The sequence below is a fragment of the Typopeltis vanoorti genome, chromosome 12, assembly GCF_054136105.1.
Source record: "Typopeltis vanoorti isolate ZY-2024b chromosome 12, IOZ_Tvanoo_1.0, whole genome shotgun sequence".
Taxonomy (NCBI): domain Eukaryota; kingdom Metazoa; phylum Arthropoda; class Arachnida; order Uropygi; family Thelyphonidae; genus Typopeltis; species Typopeltis vanoorti.
Genome location: NC_143560.1, coordinates 136241372 through 136263238, shown reverse-complemented (window position 1 = coordinate 136263238; position 21867 = coordinate 136241372). Strand labels below are relative to the sequence as shown.

The following is a 21867-nucleotide window of genomic DNA, read 5'->3' as shown; positions in this document are numbered from 1 at the left end:
CATATGACAGAACGAGGGGAAAGGAACACAGATAAGGGGGATCATTCTTGGTAGATTCAAAAAGAAGTGGAAAGTAAAAGGGTAAAAAGTAAGTTTTTTGAATAGAGAATGATAGGAGCATGGAATGCATTGTCTGAGAGGGTGACACAAACAGTGGATGAGTTTAAGTAGTGGTACAACAGACTTTGTATTGACTAGCATTTGTTGACTTTACACGACAAGTCTTGCAACTCCATGACCTACATGGAGTTGCAAGATAATAGTAATAATAACAATAATATCTGTCAAGACTATCTTAGATTACATGGTTGTAATCATTATAAGGACAAAAACTTACATTACAGAAATTATTTTTCTGGTACAGGAAAAATGAAGTTTCCTTCTCTAATCAGCTATGTTTTAGTAGAAAAAACGATAGCGATTTCATGTTAAGACCTATATATGGAACCCATACAAAGGATGACAATCTTTGCAAACACAATGAATTATCATTTGGCTAATAGAATGCTGCTTTAAATAATGAAGAGAATATATTTAGCCCAACATCAAAAGATTAAGCCAGTGAATTAGGACAGCAAATATTTATTTTTTTACTTAGTGTGCAATGAATCATTAGGTCTCATTATAACTTTAACCATAAATATATATATATATATATATATATATATATATTCGAGTGATATAATTTATTTGAAATGCTAATATTAAAAGTTTCAAAACAGGAAATTAAGACCCTGTACAAATACTAGGATGAAAACACTAATGTTACTTTTTTTTAACATGGAACAAGTTTTAAACTTCAAGTAACAATATCAAGTCGCTGCTTTTAGGTTAAAAAAAAACAGTTTTATGTACATTGGCAACCTACCAAACAGCTGCTTGAAGAATAAATTGACAGAGCAGACTACACCACTGCTTTTTATTGTGAAATAACAGCCAAGGCAACTAAGGCTATGAAGACCAGTGTACGTCTGCTCATTTGTGTGTGTGTGTGTTTTTCTGGCTGGTTTGCCTGTATTGCATGATGAAAAACCCGAGTAGCTTGGAGGAAAAACGTAGTCATATCTGTATAACTGACTAACCTTCAGTTGAAAAGTCCATCACACCAGTTAGGCTTCTAATTTCTAAATGAGGAAAAACTTCTGTTCATGCTTTTTTTCTTTGGAAAAGAAATACTTGAATTTCTGCACTTTATATAGTAGTTATATATAACTGCAAATGTCTCATGAGGTTTATTGTGTACTCATTGTAGAATTGAAATAAATATGCATTTTATGCTAAAGAGTTTTCTTGCATCATTTAAATTATATTACCAACTTTTTTTTTTTTTTTTAATTTTGCTCAGTTAATGTTCAGAAGGCATCCCTAATGAGATGCTATTGGTAGAAACAAAATTAAATGTATAAAAAATTTATTCAACAATCTTTATATTACTATCAACTAAATATTTTATAAGATACATAGCAGATTAAAGGTATGCCTGAATGAAAAGTGACTGAACTGGTGGCAAAAGAAAGAAAAATAAACTAGTTGCAGAAAAAACAATCAAATAATGAAGAATCTACATGCGAAATAGGTGGTTACCAGTTGTACCAGCCAGTTAAATGATGCATCTAATAAGTAAATAGAACTGGTAACAAAAATATTATAATAAAATCCAATGGTTAAAAAAGGATTTTTTGTCCCACTTGAATTTATCAAACTAATTATTTACATATATTGGCATTCTTTTCATCAAGTGGAGTATCTCCATTGGTAATCACAGGTATTTTTAGTAAACCACTGGTGCCGGTCAGAAACAGAAGACTTTAAAAATAAAATTTACCTGATGGACTAGATAGGCAAATAAAATTTCTGCCTGGTATGAAAGTGTCAGATACATTTATAAAGGATTCAGAGAACCATAGCCTCATCCAGATAATCCAAAAGTAAAGAATTTTTTATGATTCTAACTTATAATATCAACACAATCACAAAGAAATAATTATATCAAGTTATTGAAATCTTCTCATTATAAAGCAAGAACTCTCTTATCCACCTCTCTTCTCTGTAATAATGAGCAAAAGCAGCTAAATAGTCCCAGGGAAAATTTCTTTTATATATTTTATGCATATCAAAATTAAGCATAACTTATGCAAATGACACAATAAATGTAATTATCCTGTTATTCTGCAAGATCAGCATTAATTTAATATCGACTTAATTATTTTCAGCACATTATTATTTTTTAATTATAAAATTTAATTTTAGAGTTACTAAAATTGCTGATTTTGAGTGAGTTTGTTTTCATACATGTGCACAACAGCTAAATCCATGCCTTTTTCTCATGCCACTAGCATCTATCCTGCAACATGAAGTCAGTTCATATATAAACTGGCATAATGCAAGGACATCAAAAGATAAACTATATAATTTTGGAATCTTTTTTTATAAAAAAAAATAAATAAATAAAAAATAAAAAAAATACATTTTTATGCTCAAACATCAATATGATTAGTAATTTGCTATCTTAAAATAAAAAACTTTTCTTTATTTTATCAACCTTGATGGTATTCCAAAGAGAAATACCACCTCATTTGGCAGAGAGGATCTCAACCCTTCTTAAAATAAAGGTATTCAAGACTTCATGGATACTCTGTTGAGAAAGAGGAAAAGAGAGAATAAAAAATTATTAAAATGCAAAATGATGGCAAGAAGTGACTATCACACTTAACTGAAAAAAGATAATTTTTTTACAAGTCTCAAAAGCAAAAAAAAATCTTGATGATATTAAGATAGGATGGAATGTTTGGAAAAAATCCTCTAAAGATGAGGAATTTTTCTCCAAATATACAATATATACAATAACTATTCTCAGAAATTGTAATACAGTGAAATTAAATGGTCATATAACATTATAAATTACTTAATATTTTTCTTACAGGAGAATATTTTGTACATTTATCCAATAGTTATACTAGTACTTTTAAAAAATTATATAAACACTTTGCAATTTGATAAATATATACAAAATTCTGAAATTTTAAAACATTTGTTGCTTGAAGTTATGAAAGGAAAAATTTGCATAATTAAAAACAGGTTTGTTATGATTAAAGTCACAAATCTCTCTCTCTCTCTCTCACACACACACACACACACACACACACATACATATATATATATATTAAAATTCTTTAAGAGCACATGTTCAAAATATGTAATTCTGCCTTCTCTGCTTAGACTTGAAATTTAAAGTCAACAAATGGTATTTTAAATATGTGATTTATAAACATCTATTTTTGTTGGAATAACATTTCAAATGCATCTCAGATCACATTACTGGAACTGTTTTGTCTTGCTAACAAGTCTTGCTTTGATATATATTCATTTCAACACTAAAATCTTCAAATGGAAATATCTGTATGCTGCATCATTCTGAATCACCTGTACAAACTTTGGCCTGAAACTGTTTGAGATAATTTGACTAAGCTGGAGAAGAGAGACCAACTCCATTGAATGTAATTAAAATACAATCCCCAACTCTTTCACAAAAAATCCTCTACTAACTAATAGCACCAATATCAACTAAGGAAGAAAAGAAGGATATCCATCCACTTCCTTTTTACTTTCCATTGCAATGGCTTAAGTTTTTATTGTAGGAACATCACTCCATGTGACTCCTTAAGATATTTATCAGGTTTGGTGAAGGAGAATATCACCCATGCATCCAAGAGAATAGGATGGAGGACCATGTGATAGGTTGATTGATTACTGGCTTTATTATCCTTAAATAAAGGTTGCCAGAAAATTTGATTAAAATCGAAAAACTGCAGCTACTTGGATGTCAGGATTGTTTACACAGATTTAGTCTGTGGGTGGCAAGGCTACTGATGGATCGTAACTGTCTTCTCATACGATTACCAACTGGTCTTTCACTGGGAACATGCGGAGTATCAGACCGACGCAGCTCTGAAATAAAACATATACCTCATTAATAATCTCTTGCAATAAGAGTAATATAGACATTTGAAAACACTAGTTTAGTTTTTAATGACATTCAAGTTATGCTTTTTGTACATTAATAATAATATCAATCAGAGATGTAATTTAAATAGAGATGATGAAATTTATTAATGTAATGAAATTAATTATTCAAAGAATAAATTTTCCTGGTTACACATAGTAATCTGTTTTTTCAGTATATATAACCATGAAAATATTCATTCCATCAGCCACTATTTTTTACTTCCAAGGGAAAATAACAGAAAAAAATATTTCAACTTACAAGCAAATAATATAGTGGGTGAGTAATTTTTGAGCAATTCTAGCATATTTGTCAGAATTCAGAGTAACGCAAGCAAACAAAGAAGGATTATGCAGTATCCACCATTTATGCTATTCCTTAGGTGGAACTGTTATTTACTTGTGGGATTTGGTATTATAAATTCCAATGCTGTTTTAAATAGATTTTAAATAAAGAATGTGGTTATAGAGCCTCCCTAGATCACTCATGAAATTTGCCCTTTAGCTGAAAAGATCTTAGTTTGAATCCCACTGATGGCAGTTTCTCATCTGAATAGCAAGCAAACCAGCTAGAGAATACATGCAATTATAGCACCTTCATAGCATAGTTGAAAGCACATACACTCTTCATTTGGAAAATATCTGAATTCAATTACCATCATGATACATGTAATATTTATATGTTTTTTTTTTTTTTTCAAATAAAGGCAATTCATAACAGTGCTTTTGCAGCATAAACAACACCAAGAAAAAATATAATTAATTTATTGAATTTATTAATATTTTGTTGGTATTTCTAACCACAGCACAAATTATAACTGCGGTAAGCACATAGCAGTCAAGTAGATAGTTGTAGAACAATTCAAATTGTAACTGAAAAAAGAACTAATATCCTAACAAGGTATCCCTCTGAGGGACAGATAATCATAAAGTTAATTTGGAAAAAGTCAGGGTATACCTAGGCTCAGAATGAGCCACCCAGATCTTTAGCAAATTAATGCAGCCAAACTAGTTGAGGTCTGTGGCATGCTTCATAGCTGATGCAGATTCTAAACACAGTTTCTCAGTTTATATTTAGAACCCTTAGGTGCTACTTCTGTGTTGCCATGCTGCCACCTCTCACTTATCCTGATGAAATTGTGGCATCAGCCAAAAGATAAGGTAAAACTCTTGGCATCATTATTCTTATATGATTCCTACATAGACAACCAAAGCAACTTGTTCTTCCATTAACAGATCACTCTATACTGCATATAATCTTCAGAAGGAGCCATAATAGCATGATACCAACACATCATCTGATCCTAACGGTGTTTTTCAGTTGTGCTCCAATCAAATTCAGTCATCAAACTGAAGTTCAGGCTCACTTCAGTTCTCTCAAAATGTCTCCGATGCTCAACAGCCTCATTTTTCTTCCACAAATTTTTCACTCACCCTTTGTAAAGAATAAATCACACATGCTGCATCAAACAAAGCTCTCATGATAAATTGACTTAAGAATGTCTTGCTTTACCACCACTGTTATGCATTTGGGACGTATCATCTTTAAAAACAATTAAATAAGCACACTTAAACCTCATAAAATTTAAAGCTCATAAGAACAAGAAACTAGTACAAATAAACCCAATATCATTCATTATTTTAAAAAAAACAACTTATCATGGTACACTATGCTAATGTACAATGACTAAAACAAACCACCTTCTAACAACCAAAATGTGCTGAAGCTGTCATATAAGATTATGTGAGAAATAACATATTAGGTTTTGATATATGTAAGTGGTAATGAGTTTCATTTCAGACTCCTTCAAGTTTAAAATGAAACCATAAATTTAAGTAAAGCAGATCTGAAAGTGCTTTAAAAAAAAAGATTTATGAGAAGGAGATGAAGCGAGGTGAGAATCAGGGATATGGCTCCCACATAGGAAATGTCAAATTCATGAATGCATATTAAGCTTTACATGAAATTAGTCTTATTTTAATCCTTCTCACCAAGCATGAGCAAATAAAGTTTGTGCATTATGCATTTTTACAACTAATTTACTGGTAAATAAAAGTTGTTGCCTTAATTGCCTCAGTATTCCATAATGCAAAAAATCATGGGAAGGATCACTGCCCAGACGGGTTTCAACCTTTAATGAGGATTTCAGAGTTTCAATATCCTCTCAGTTCTAAAAACTTACAAGTGACCTAAAAAGGCCACTTTCTCATGTAGTTCAATAAATCTCTTGTGTATCTCTTGGCTCCATCCAAAATATTGTCCTGAACCTCAGCCCAAAACGGTCAATGCTCACCAACACACACACACACATAGGCCTACCATTCTGCCCAAAATCCAGACAGTAGAGGAATCCTCCAAGACAGATTCCAGAAGAACATTATTAAAATCAGTGGGTGTCAGACCAAGGAAGATACTAAGGTGAAATCATATCTTCCATATACAAGCAATAAAATTGTGTATCAAAATCTTATTAAAATACTCTCGACGAGAACATTATAGAAAGTATTTTTACTTGGTTGCAAATTCTACTATACTTCACAAAAAATTATATTCTTGTTTAATCATTTACTCAAGTGATCCAACTTTATATTACTGAAGCTTGGGTAAAGGATTAAAACAATGTACATTTTTGTCCAGTTATATACTTTGTGACCAAGTAGAAAAAACTTTCTATTCACGAATGGCTTCCAATGCTCTCTGTGCAGATTGCTCTACTCAAACTCCCTCTATGTCTGATCTGGCAAAGAATGTGGCTATAGGATTATCTGCTGGGTGGTTGGGTAGTCTCCTGACAAGTAACCATTATGTTTCTCTCTTGTACTATCTAGCTACCAGCTTGCAGGACTGCATTCTTGCTATATCCTTAATTACAGTGTACTGAGTTGAAAGGAATGACATGCACTATATGTGTGTGTGAAGAAAGATAGAGAAGGAAGAAACCAATATACCTAATCTGGAGGAAAAACTATGGCAGTTGTTTATTTCAGTCCACCAATAAGTAGGAGTACATACTGTAGTAATCGTCTGTGTGCAGTTCATGACTAGTTATTGAAATTGTGTCCCCTCCCCAAACTACATTATCCACAAATTACTAATTGTCTGGACACATTAGTAATTTATAACTGATACCAGCAGGTGAACCCTAATATCAAGTATGTCCACCTTTGGCTTTGGTCATCTCCTGCACTCTTTACCAGTGTGCAGCACACATCAGGTGGAATTTGTCTCCATTCATCCATCAAAGCAGCACTGAATTCAGCGACAGATTGAGGATGTGATGCTCTTCACTCTCCATTCATCCATCAAAGCAGCACTGAATTCAGCGACAGATTGAGGATGTGATGCTCTTCACTCTCCATTCATCCATCAAAGCAGCACTGAATTCAGCGACAGATTGAGGATGTGATGCTCTTCACCTCAATCGCCACTCCAATTCATCCCACAGGTGTTAAGGTCAGGACTTAGAGCAGGCCAGGGCAGTTGTTTAACACCCATCTTTTCATACCATTCCATAACAGCTGCAGCTTTGTGGCAGAGGGCATTGTCGTCATGATGGTAACACAGGTCTGTTCCATTAAAAACTCCACAGTGTAGGCAGCACTTCATTATTCAGAATATCAAAGTAATGAGATACCTTCATGGAACCATGGACAACAACAAGTGGTGCCGCTTCAAACCAGCTGAATGCATCCCACACCATTACTCCTCCACACTCACACCTTGCCATCAGACTAAACAAGTGAACCTTGATTCATCACTCCAGAGTAGTTTTCCATTGGTCACTTGTCCAGTTCACATGCTCTTTGAACCAGGCCAGATGAGCTGGCTCATTCACTGTTGTGATGTTTGGCTTGTATACCACTCTTCCATGAAAACCCAGTCAACAGAGTTCTTTTTGTAGATTATTAGTACTCACCATGTTGTTACTGGCATTCTGGAACTCACCATAGATGGTCTGTGCCAATTGTAGAGATTTTGGCATGCCACCTGTTTTAACACAACCTGTCCCTGTCAGTCATTTTCTGTGACCGCCCTGTGTGTTTTCCTGCACTAGTGATGCCAGAACATCTACACTTGTTAATCAAATCACCAACTGTTGATTTTGGATGCTCCAGTTGAGTGGCAATGGCACTCAATTGGAGTTCACTCTTCCATGAAAACCCAGTCAATAGAGTTCTTTTTGTAGAGTATTAGTGCTCACCATGGTGTTACTGGCATTCTGGAACTCACCATAGATGGTCTGTGCTGATTGTAGAGATTTTGGCATGCCACCTGTTTTAACACAACCTATCCCTGTCAGTCATTTTCTGTAACTGCCCTGTGTGTTTTCCTCTGCTAGTTATGCCAGAACATCTACACTTGTTAATCAAATCACCAACTGTTGATTTTGGATGCTCCAGTTGAGTGGCACATATGGAAATACCATCAATGTGACAGCCCATGATGACACCTCTAAGTCACTGAGTTCACGAGACCTGTATTCAACTACTACAAAAAAATACTGCTTCCTACTATCTGTACACTGGTTTTGTGTACAAAATTAGTAGTTAATGTGATTCAGTATTTAAGATCCATAATAAACTTTGTTATAATTTCAATCAGACTATTTTAATAAGATAATTAGGAAATAAACTTGCCTACAGTACAAATCTCAAGAACAGGTATAGGTTTAACAGTTGAAATAATGGTTTGAACACATATATTGCTTTGAAAAAACACATTTTTAATGACTGTACATGATAATTTTTACTTTAAGTTATATGAACGTATTTGAATATACCATATTTTGAGACAATAATATTGCTATTAATTAAACAAAAATATGCAATTTACTCCAAATTGTTAATGGTTACATGCTTAACAAATCAGACTGAATACAAGTCAAGAGGCATTTGAATGAACATACATAGGAAAACAAAATTAAACAACAAAATTAGAAACAACAAAGCATGGAATCAGGTAAGTCAGTAAATAATGAAAATCAGATAAGTAACGTTTTTTGTAAAACGAAGGATGTTATTTCGTATGGCAACTCTCTATCATAAAACATGCTGTTGATGAGCAAGTTATAAATCTGAGTTTTCCAGAAGCAATAATTAAAAATATAATGCAAGCAATTCAAAAACAAAAAAGAAAAGTAAATGAGATCGTAATTGTAGTGAATACTAATGACTTAACTAATGATAACTTCAGTAAAGGATTGTTAGAAGAGGCGAGAGTGAAGAGTAAGAAAGTGAAAGTAGTACATATATTATGAGGGTGGTCTGAAAAGTTCTCGGCCTAAAAATGAAAAAACGAATTTATAATTTCAAAATTATTTTCATTTTTCAGCATAATCTCCCTTAAGACTAATACATTTATTCCAGTGATGCCCAGTGGCATTATCCCATCCCTGTAGTGGTTCTCAGTAAGATCTGCTAATTACTCCTTTACAGCTGCAATCACCTCTTGATTTGAAGAAAAACACTGACCAGCGAGGAAGAGTTTTAGTTTTGGGAGCCAAATCTGGGGAATAGGGTGGATGTTCCAACAATTCATAGTGCAGATCCATTAATTTTCCCATTGCCAAAACAACTTCATGAGCAGGTGCATTATCCTGATGAAAGATGATTTTTTCCTTCTGAAAGCTGGGTCTTTTCTCATGAATTTTTTCATCTAGTCTAGTTAAAAGATCGGAATAATATTCCCTGTTATTGTTTTACCTTTTCCAAGATAATTAATAAACAAAATGCTGGCCTAGTTGGCCGAGTTGTTAGTGTATCCGCTCTCCAGCCAAAAGGTTGCGGGTTCGAATCCTGCGTAGGATTATTACGCGACACCCTCGAGGTGTCACGTAATAATCTCCAGGATGTACAAAAGGAGGGGAAAATTACCAGCACACAGGAGAAAAAGTCTGCATTCACTCGTAAGTACTTATATTATAAATTTTTGGTGATCAGAATGGAATATGTCAATGAAAATCAGCACAAATTAATTTAATGATGTTTATGTTTAATTGATGTTTAATTAATTATTAATTAATAATTAAATAATAAAAAACCAGCTAAATTAACAATTAATATATTACAAAATAACCAAGGTGTTCCGTGAAAATTTCAAGATTTCTGAAGTGTTCCACTGTAGGAAAAGTTTGGGAAACGCTGCACTATACTATAATAGCCATTAAAAGATCCAAATGGCAATGGGCAGGTCATATTGCAAAAAAGTAACACTCAAAAATGGACAAAGTTGATATCAGAATGGTCCTACAGATGGAAAGAGAGCTATAGGAAGACCAAAGAGATGGTGTGAGGATGTGATTAAAGAGATGGTAGGAAGTTGGTGGCATAGAAAAGCTCAAGATAGGAATGAATGGAGGACTTTTGGAGAGGTCGTCATCCAGCAGTGGACAGAAAATGGCTGATGATGATAGAAAATAAATATGAAAATCCTTAGTCCATTCATGGTATTAATGTACCATAGGCTTGCAACCTTTCATGAATAGAAACCACATATAAAAACAGAAATTTGTTTTGTAAACAAGCATCATTAAGGCATAATAAAAAGAATATATAATAATAATAATTATTATTATATATTATTATTATATATATAATAATAATAATAATAATTATTATTATTATGTGACACCACCAGGGAGTCCAAAGACTAATCAAGGGAGGGCACCTACTCTACAGCTCTCTGTCTCCACCACTCAATCCACCAACTACAACAAACAGCAATTACACCAACACCATCTACCACCACCAGTATTTTCACAGATAATCATAATCATAAACATCCATACCTACGGCGGGATTCGAACTTGCAGCCTTTTGGCTGGAGAGCGGATACGCTAACGACTCGGCCAACAAGACCGTCAATTAAAAAAATTGTTTTCCTAATCATCTTTCTCCTAGAAAATTAGTTCAGAGTTAACTTGTTTGCTTACTCATATCGTACAGTATCAAAATTTAGGTCAATAATTTACAGGAAATGAGAATTTCGGTGACTCTACCAGGATAATATACCTGATTAATGTATCATACAATCATATATGAGACTAGCATATATGAGATTGAAAGTCCTTAAGCACATTTGTTAGTTCATTTTTATAAACTCTGAAGAAGTCATCCAAGTAAGTATGGATTTCAGTGTTTTAAATTAAAACTTTGAAGGAAAACATAGATCTAATCCAAGGAATTAAAAAATTAAAATTAAAATAAAATAAATAAAAGTTAAAAATAAAAGTCTTAATATGTTATAATAAAGAAAACACACATATATATCATTATAAATTCAGATGATTCAGATCAATGCAGGAGTTTGAGGAAAAGAGTGATTTCAGGAGGATGAGAGAACGATGGAAATGCAGAAATTCTGTCCAACAGCCTTAGTGAGAGACCAGAGGGCATGACTTTCATTTGGACAGGATGCAAGTTTTTTGTTGATGGCCTTTATGAAATCAGATTTGGAACTGACTCATGACTGATTTGCATATGTTGCATGATCTGGTGCAGGCAGATCATGAAGCTGGAGTTCTTGAAGCAAGCCACTTACAATAAGCTAAGTTTTTCCTTCGATTGCTTGGTACACTTTTGGTTGAACCAGGGCTTGGGAAGTGGATGATTATGATGCTTTGAATTGGGGATGAAGGTCTTCATGCCAGTGAGAATAGCTTCTGTAACTCGTTCACAGCAAGTGTTAGGGTCAGATGAGAAACAATACTCAGACTAAGGAAAAGAGGAATAGAAATTCCATATGTATCTGGAAGGAGAACTGGTCAAAAAGAGATCCAGAGTATTTGGAGAGTGCAATGGGTTATTGGGAATTCAAGTAGGTAATTGCACAATTGGTGTTAGGTCATTACTTATGGCAAAGACTTCTGCTTCTCATCCAATTTGGTCTGTAGTGTTGAAATAGGAGAGCCAGTTGGAACTGCAGACGTTGGAGTTGCCCCAGAAGATGACCTCACTATTTTAATAACTGGATTGCAGATGGTCGAGTTTCATGGAAAGAAATGCTAAGCAGTCAGAATGGTTATCAGTGTTTGGAGATCAGTAAATGCAACAAATGAATGCTACTAAATAGAGCAAGGAAACCTTGAGCCAGAGAATGTCAAAAGCAGGGGATTCTAAATTAGCCATTCAATGGCAGGCTATGTCAGATTTTAACAAGGCATAGGTACTACCCTTGTGGCAAAATGAATCACAAAGTGCATAGTTTGGGCACTGGATATGGACAGTAGGAGATGTAGTTAATCTAGATTTCTGTCAGAAATGGGATGTCTGGTCGGAAAGACTGCAAGTGGTGGTGAACATCATTTATGTTTGAGTTAATGCCATGGATATTAGTAAAGTGGATGGGAAAGTGAATTAAAGATACCAGGAAATTATAACCTTGGTTTAATCCATTATCCAAAGTATAAGTAAACAAAGTTTGCACCTGAAGTACTTTCAGTACTGGGCAACTCATATAGTGAAGCTAATGACTTCACATCACTTGCCTTAGAATCCCATAATGCCAAACACATATCCTTAGGGACATGTATAATGCTATGCATTATGGGAAGGCCATTACCCAGACTAGTTTCGACCTTTATTGAAGTCTCGTCAGTGGGAGCCAGACCCAGAGGTAATACCAAGGTTGAAGTAATGCAGAAGTCATTGTGAAGTCATTAGCTTCAATATATGAGTTGCCCAGTCCTATGTGAGCAAAAGCAAAAGAAGAAATGATTATGAAAGGGTAACTTTAAAGGTTGCTGATGGCAGAGAGGAAAGAGAAGAAATGAAATAGTAAAGTTAATGATTTTGCAAGGGTGTACTATCCAAGTTAAGATCCTCCAGTGACATTGACTGATGAGAGGCAGATGAATTGCATGCACTTGCAATATTGCAGCCCTAATGCAAACACAGTCGCCACTAACCACGTTATTTTTAAACCTCAGCTATCAATCACACAAAGCTCATCCAACTGCCTTAAAATGATTCAATGTGTCTACATCCACAAAACACTCAGGCAATGCATTCCACTTGCCAACCCCTCTCTATGCAAAGAACCTTTCCTCACTCCTCTTCCAGGGATGGTCCCTTGTTCCCTGTCCCCATTCTATGAAAAATTCCTTCCATGTCAACCTGATAAGAACCCCAGAATAACTTATATGTTTCAATCATATGTCCCCCTCCCTCCTATTTATGAAGCATTGCAATTTATATTCTTTCAATCTGTCTTCATACTCACATTCCAATGTCACTGACCACCTTTGTGAATCTTCTCTGAACTCTTTCTAACATATCCTCATTATCATGAAAAACTAGTGACAAAATCTGTTCACAATAATCCATACGAGGCCTTTTAACATTTATTTCTGCACACCAACATCCTCCACAGTATGGCATTATCTGATGTCTTGTGTAGAGGCTTAAGTGCTGTGAGGACATTATGTCGGAGGTTTAATGGATTTTTTACAACACTCAAAAAGAATTAAATTAGAATTTAATACTCCTATATTTCATCCTAGTCACTAGGACATCTACAGGGATTACAAAAACAATTAATGTAACATGCACACAAAAACTTACAATACTAAGCCCAACCACGTGGGTGACACTAAAGTCCTATCTAGGTGGAGCGCCCTCTAAGGGCGGTAGTAGGTGGCCTGGAATGTAAGGTGGGACCTCTGGCGATGAGTGTTTCCCAAATCTTCGGAAGCTTAATGCAACCGTATTTGTTAAGATTTGGTTGGTTTCTGAGAGCTGCTGCTGCTTCTAAGAAAAGTCTCTCTTTCTTGAATTTGCTGTGGTGGAGCATGGTGGTTTTCTTCCATGATACTCTGTGGGTGGTGTCCAAAACATGGTCAGCCAAGCCTGAATGGCCATAGTTGTGTTTAACGATGTACGACTTGTGTTCCTCCAGGCAGAGAGAGAGGAGGGAGCTGATCTTTCGTAGAACGGATAAGGGTAGCAAGTTTGCGGTAGGGCTTATATGCTGTGTGTAGGTTATACTTTTTTAGTATCTTGGCTATTTTTTCCGAAGTGCCTTGGATGTAGGGTATGGTGATGGCATTTTTAAATTCTTGTTGACGAGAGGGATGGGGAATGGGGGAGGAATTGATTATATTTTTGATACTGTGTTTGCTGTAGCCATTGGAGAGGAAAGTTCTGTGTATGTGGTTAAGCTCAGTAGTGAGGGTGGTTCCACTGGAACAAAGATTGTGGGCTCTCTTGGTAAGGGTTTTAATGATGCCATATTGTTGTGAGGGGTGGTGGTGGGAGAGTTTGTGAATGTATCTGCCTGTGTGTGTGTGGGTTTTCTGTATACAGTGAAGGCAAGTGTATCATTGGGCAGGCGTGTGACTAAGGTGTCTAGGAAGGGTAAGCAATTGTTCTTTTCCTTTTCCATAGTAAACTAGATTCTTGGATGTAGGCTATTGAGATGACCGAGGAAGGAGTCTAACGTGTCTGGGCCATGAGGCCAAATGGAGAACACATCATCTTCATATCTTAGCCAGATAGAAGGTTTGAGTGGGGCCGAGTCTATGGCTCGTTTTTTCGAAATCTTCCATATAGAAATTGGCAAGGGGGGTGAGAGGGGGGAACCCATGGCGTTTACTTCTATCTGCTTGTAGATTTTGTTATTCGAAGAGAAATACCCAGAGTTGATGGCAAAGGAAAAGAGATCTAAGATGTCAGAGGGGAAAACGTTTTCTAAGAGAGATAAAGTGTCAGTTAAGGGAATATTGGTAAACAAAGAGGAGATATCAAACTTACCAATATGTCTGCATTGTTTAAGGTTAAATTTTCTGTGAGGGCTTTAAAGTGGGTCGAGTTTTTTATATAGGAAGCTGAATTTCCGGTGAGGGGGGACAGAGAGTTGGCCAGCTGTTTAGACAGTCTGTAACAAGGTGCATTGGTGGCATCTACTATAGGTCTGAGTGGGGAATTGGGTTTGTGGATGACAATACTTTTTTCTTTGCGTAGTTTCTGGAGAGCTATGTGTTGAGCATAAGATAAGTTACTTTTTGGAGGCGAAGAGTGAGCGAGGATGTTGGCTACGTCGAGTCTGATGTTGTTGGCTACCTCCGACGGTAAGCGACTGATCCCCCGTTCGACGTTAACCATTACATCGAGCACCGGCACTTCTTTCAGGGCGACGGCAAAATTACGGCCGAGGCCAAGGGCACTGACGGCATCCTCGTTGAGCCTTTTGGAAGAGAGGTTAATTACTGTCTAGAGCGGTTGAATTTGTGTTTGTGGTTTGTCTTTAACCAGGTTGCTGTATTTCTTGACGTGTTTGTTTTTTATTTTTTGAAATTCTCTCTGTGCGGAAGTTTCCAAAATGTCAGAGAGAATCGACCAAAGTTCAGGGTTAAGAACAGTGGAGAGCTCTGTATGTAAGGAGCCAATCAAAACTACGACTATCTAGACAACTAAAAGGCTGGCCTTTCTAAAAAGATGTCGGGATACAAGAGTGATACCGAAATGTGTTAAAATGAAGACCAATTTCCATTTCAAAAAAGCACTCTGTATATATAAACGTGTCAGCCTAGCATTACTACACGAGCAAATCGCCTCTACTCGTGCCGCCCTCGCAGTGACGAACGCCGCCATTGGCTCCTTACATACAGAGCTCTCCACCGTTCTTAACCCTGAACTTTGGTCGATTCTCTCTGACATTTCAAAAACTTCCGCACAGAGAGAATTTCAAAAAATAAAAAACAAACACTTCAAGAAATACAGCAACCTGGTTAAAGACAAACCACAAGGAGTTTACAAAGTACCCTGTTCCTGTAAGCTTGCGTACTTTGGACAGACAGGCAGATCAGCATCCATCCGCCTGGAGGAACACAAGTCGTACATCGTTAAACACAACTATGGCCATTCAGGCTTGGCTGACCATGTTTTGGACACCACCCACAGAGTATCATGGAAGAAAACCACCATGCTCCACCACAGCAAATTCACTACAGCATTTTTTTGATTAGCTTCAATCATTCACCCATCTTTCCATCTTGTTCAAATCCTGCCACATCACTGTTGTTATTGCTAAAGCTCTCTCCAGCTTCATATGATTTGCACACAACTGAATATTTCCCTGCAATCTGGTAACAATATCATTGAGCTCTATGGAGATATTCTCTCAGACATCCAATTTCAAATCCAGTCCACTAAACTATATCTAAACCTAAAGTTGTAACTTACGTATCAACTTATGTGACATCCTGTTCTTTGGTAAATCCAGAAAACTGATAATGTATGCCTTTCCCTCATCCACCATTACTGAAACAATAGTGTCCCTTAACAAATCAATGACTAACTGTCAGATTTTAGGGAAGACAACATATACATCATCATCATCAAATTCCTGCCATGTACCCTCAAGGGGTGTACAGGATATGATAGTACTACATGAAAAAAATTACCTCATTATTAACTTCCTATCTACAATTTTCCTCCAAATCAGTCTGTTACTTGTCAAGACTCCAACATTATCAGATCTTATATTTCTATCGTCTAAAGCACTTTGTACCGTATCAATCCACCTATATCTTGGTCTTCCTCTGAGCCGTTTTGCTGCCAACCTGGCAGAGAACACTTGTTTTGCTAATCTTTCCTCGCCCATTCAGATTTTAAGGAAGACAACGTATACTAAAATATTAATTAAAAAACTTTAATTAATACTTCCTATATTTCGATAATGTTATATTACTATCTTCAGGGAACATAAAATTAATGATATGTGCACACAGTTGCTAACACTAAACAAATATGGCTGAAGAAAACAACTGAAGTCAGTCCTCGAGTCCTAAAGGTGCCCCCTAGTGGGAAAAATTGGGTTGTCTTGGCTGTAGGAAGGCCCGGCTGGTGGCGTGTGCGAAGTGTGCAATATACACAGGCGCCGCAGAAGAAAAGGCACCTAAAAGATGTCAAAAAATATGAGATAAGAGTTTAAACAAACAATGAATGGTACATTCATTGTTCATTTCAATCATTCAACTTTTTTGGAAAGGCACCGAACATTAATCACACACACAAGAAAAATATTAGGTGCCGGTGCTGGCTGTAGGGATGACGATGTTCTTAGAATGCAAGCTTCCCATATTTGGGGCAGTCTCATGCATCCAAATTTGTTGAATCTTGGGAAGTTTTTTTAGAGCTGAGGCTGATTCCATGAATAATCTCTCATATTTATGCTTGCTGCAGTATTGTAAAGTTGCTTTCTTCCAGCGTATTTTGTGGCGGGTGTCCAAAGCATGGTCAGCAAGTTTTCAACAGCCATATTTGTTTAATGTTAGTGCCTGCATGCACATATCATTATTTTTATGTTCCCTGAAGATGGTAATGTAACATACCGAAATATAGGAAGCATTAATTAAAGTTTTTTAATTAATATTTTAGTATATGTTGTCTTTCCCTAAAATCTGACAGTTATGTATTACCAACGTATAAGTTTATCTACAAGAACAAATCATTGATGACTATAATAAACTATAAAACGATAAACTTCTCCAAAATCTTAACTACAGAAGTTATACAAACTGATCTGCTGTTTGACATCTCCATTCTACCATACCATTATGCAATGGTGTATTTTACTTTCCTTACACTCTTTATGGACTTTTGTTTCAAAATTTTCATAAAACAGTCAGGTCAATGGCACTACATTTCTCTAACACATCCCTTAAAACATGTGGTGAAATCTCATTCAGCTCTAATCCAATACATCCAGAGTATTTGTATATAAAATGCACTTTATGCACTTCTAAACCTTCAGCCTCACAATCCTTCTAGAAATAAACCTGCTTTACCAGGATGAAATACTAATAAATAAGGGGTACTCCTAAACAAAAATAGCCATACAAATTAATAAACTAATAAATTGATCATTACACAGCTTCATCTGCACTGGTTACTTGAAAACCAACTATCTAACAAGGTCAACTTGTCCACAATCATTTCTCTTCTTACTAACCACATAATGAAAGAATTCCTTGGATTATAGTACTAGTATTTTCCAATTCTGTCTTCTTCTCTCACTTTATTTGCATGAGTCATATTCCTCATACAATTGTACTCCACCTTTTACTTAAATTATTCTGCAATCTCTTTTTCACCTGACGTTGGCCTATTTGATTTTCTGAGTCACCTGCTTTACTCCAAATTGCAATATTTTTTCCACTTGAGTCATGCAATTTATCAATACTACTAAGAAATATTTCTTACCAGTTTTCATGCGTTATTGATATATCTTCCTTCAAATTTGTTAACCTGTGGCACAGTCCCATGCTTAAGGTTGAGAATGCCATCTCAGTAACAAACTATGAGGAAATCCAAAATTATTGTTTGTCATTTTCCTCCTTCGCAATGTTGCCTAAGACACTTATACCAAAAGAATTCCAAAAATTTAGTTCCTTATTACTGTATGCCAAGGAACCGGTCACTTTATTGTAATAAGTAAGTAGATTACTAAAACATGACCTCCCTTTAGTAAACCATGCTGTCCATCTAAGATAATACCATATGACAGTGGACAGCATGGATTTGCTAAAGGGAGGTCATGTTTTAGTAATCTACTTACTTATTACAATAAAGTGACTGCATCCTTGGACTGAGAAGAAGGTTACTGTTGTGTCCCATTTTATGATTATTATTCTATTTAGTGAAATTCTGCTTATCTATATTCTACTTTTATCTATGTACGAGATATCACCCTAAAATACATATATTTAAGCAATTTCTCCCCTTGGTGTCCCTAATATTTATATTATACTGTGCCTTTTGGGACATGTTTGAGATATTAAATACAAAAACAAGGAGCAATTACTAAAATATGTCTGAATGTGAAACAATATTGCAGTCGTGACACTTTATCTCGTTACTCATTTAAATATTCTCCCCTGCCGCGTGATTAGGTTCGTACGTTTTCAAGTGGTGCATTGGGCAGCAATTTCAGACAACTGTTTTATCAATGAACAAAGGTTTTTAATATAATTCAATTCAATACTAAGAATAGAATACATTTACAAAATAACATTAGCTTATCACAAGTAATTTGGCTATGATCTTATATGGGTATTGCGATCATGCCGCCATAACAAATTCAACTCATACAATTATATGTATAATCTCAGATCTAATTAACACGTTAGTTAACCCTATATTAGTCTGAATACGCTATATGCTGTGGCACATGGACATATGTGATCAAATCACTCTATTTAACTATCCAAAACTATGTAGATTAAATTATCCTTTCACTGTGCTAACACGTAATTTTGACATTTAAAACTTTCCTATAAGTTACAATACACATGCATACCTATACAATTAATATTAAACAAGCAAACTCTTAGTATAATCAGTCATGCACTAAAGTCCTAGTGTAACTTTCCTTAGTCTCTTCAACAGTTCAGTAATAGAATAATGATTACAATCACAGACGATTTTTAGTTAACACGAGATTTTTAGAGTACCTTTTTTTTCTTCTGTTTTCTATTGGCCTCTACCTTTTTTCCGATTGTGCTATCCTGGTACGATCTCTCCTAAATTCCTTTGGCATTAAACTGTGCTTACGCAATCTTTACTTTTCATACTTGAATTACGGACACTTTTAGAATCATCCATACAATGGCTGTGAAACTCGCCACGTGGATACCGACTTCTTTACAGATTTCTCTTTCTCGTAGTTGTCACTGGATGATGAAACACATAGACAATACCTTCTTTCCTTTGGCTAAATGGCATTCCTCGTTTCTTACCATAGGAAATATGGAATCGAAATCCCGCTCACTTTTGTTTCCTTGTTGTGATGACGGAGATTAACTCCAATCCCGCCACTCAGGAAAATCACGTGAAACCTATACGAAGGAACTCATGAAGAAACTATCCGAGGGAAAAAAAGCCTCGTGGGTGGGGTTTCTAACCCTTTTATACCTTGACCCCTACTTTAATTTCTTTTCTCCGCCCCTTACTGGATTCGACTTCACCGACCAATTAGGGTGGCGTTTTTCTGCTAATCATCCTGAGGTCGGCGAGCACGCGACGATGTCTAAATCCCGGAATTGACCCTGAGCGATAGTCTATTGTTTTCTTTTGCTAGCCTTTAAATTAATCCCACTTCCAAAATTTATCTATGAATTTACTTGATATTTCAATCTCTAGCCTCTCACATACAATTTCTTATGACTAATCCTTTCTGTCTTACTTAGCTAATTTTTTCATATCACAACTGTAATACATTCCTTCTTTTATTATTTAGTTCAACAAACACTTTTTTGACATATATTTTACTTGGATGCAAGAATATTTTTCTTTCTTTAAGTAATTTATGCATTAGCTCTTATACAGGGGTTTTATTTTATTTTCTCTTCATGTTACACCATGATAACTGAAAATTCCGCATAGTGAAGGTATCAGGGTGTAATAATACACAATAATATACTTAGCAAAGGCTTTTGATAGAGTACCTCATGATAAATTGATAGTCAAATTAGAGCAGATGGGTTGGATATTAGATTAGTGCATTGGATTGGAGACTGGCTATCTGATAGGTATCAACAAGTTGTGTATGGGGAGCGATATCCGGGAAAAGGAAAGTCACTAGTTGAGTGCCTCGGGAGTCTGTTTTCGGGCCATTACTGTTTAACTTGTATATTAACAATATAGTGTTAATGCCATTTATGTATATAAGGAAGAGAGTGGATAACAGAGCCCTCAAGAATGTCTGCTTGAGTAGCAAAATCTGAAGAAGAGAAAACATCAACCACAAAACGACCAAGAAAAAGATAGTGATCCAATTATAGAAGGCAGATCCAATTATAGAAGGCAGACAATAAAATGGTAATATTTGCCAAGAACACCTCTATGTCAGATCCTTTCAAATGTCTTGGAAATGTCATAAAAAACAGTACAGGTTTCTCTAGACTTTTCCATGGTATATGTCTAGAGAAAGGTTAATAATATTAATAGAATAATAACAATAATAATAAATCAGTGAATTGTTTTTTCAATCAATAAGTTGATTGAAAAAACAACCATTTGTCTTTCAAACAAATTGTTGTTTGAAGAATTGCCATTCAATAAACTAAGATGTCTTCTGCTGAATTTTTTCATGGAACAATCATGGGAATCTCAAGAATTTAAGAAACATAAAACTACTATAAAATTTCATGTGCGGTTAATACTTTTCCATCATTGAATAGTAAGAGGTTTTATAAGATTTTATGTGTGTCCTCAGCCATGTATTCTCTTGCTCTATTTTTTGAAAAAAATCTTCTGAGACAAAATAGGATCTCTACCCTTCTTATTCACAGAGCTATAAATTAAAGCTACCAAGAAATTATATACTTGGTTTAATCATTTATCCAAGTTTAAGCAAACAAGTATGCACCTGAACTATTTTCAGGACTGGGGCAACTCGTATAAAGAAGCTAATGACTTCACATCACTTGCCTTATTATCCCATAATGCAAAGCACATCCTTTGCAGATATGTATAATGCTATGCATTATGGGAAGGGTCGCTACCCAGACCACCATGTTTCGACTTTTACTGAGGTCTCATCAGTGGGAGCCAGACCAAGAGGTGATAAAGTGTTACACCCTGATACCTTCACTATGTGGAATTTTTAGTTATCATGGTGTAACATGAAGAGAAAATAAAATAAAACCCCTGTATAAGAGCTAATACATAAATTAGTTAAAGAAAGAAAAACATTCTTGCATCCAAGTAAAATATATAACAAAAAGGGTTTGTTGAACTAAATAATAAAAGAAGGAATATATTCCAGTTGTGATAAAAAAAAAAAAATTAGCTAAGTAAGACAGAAAGGATTAGTCATAAGAAATTGTATGCGAGAGGCTAGAGATTAAAATATTAAGTAAATTC

At 35.3% G+C, this 21867-nt stretch overlaps 1 protein-coding gene across 1 annotated transcript in view; it reads right to left on the bottom strand.

Moving 5' to 3' along the window:
- Positions 1-2772: 2772 nt before the first annotated feature.
- Positions 2773-21867, bottom strand: part of LOC150101245 (serine/threonine-protein kinase STK11-like) — a 305719-nt gene continuing 286624 nt past the window's right edge. Inside the window, exon 8 of the mRNA XM_090401375.1 lies at positions 2773-3948. Within this exon, the coding sequence (XP_090257501.1) occupies positions 3824-3948 (125 nt within the window). The 3' untranslated portion in view covers positions 2773-3823. The remainder of the gene's footprint in view (positions 3949-21867) is intronic.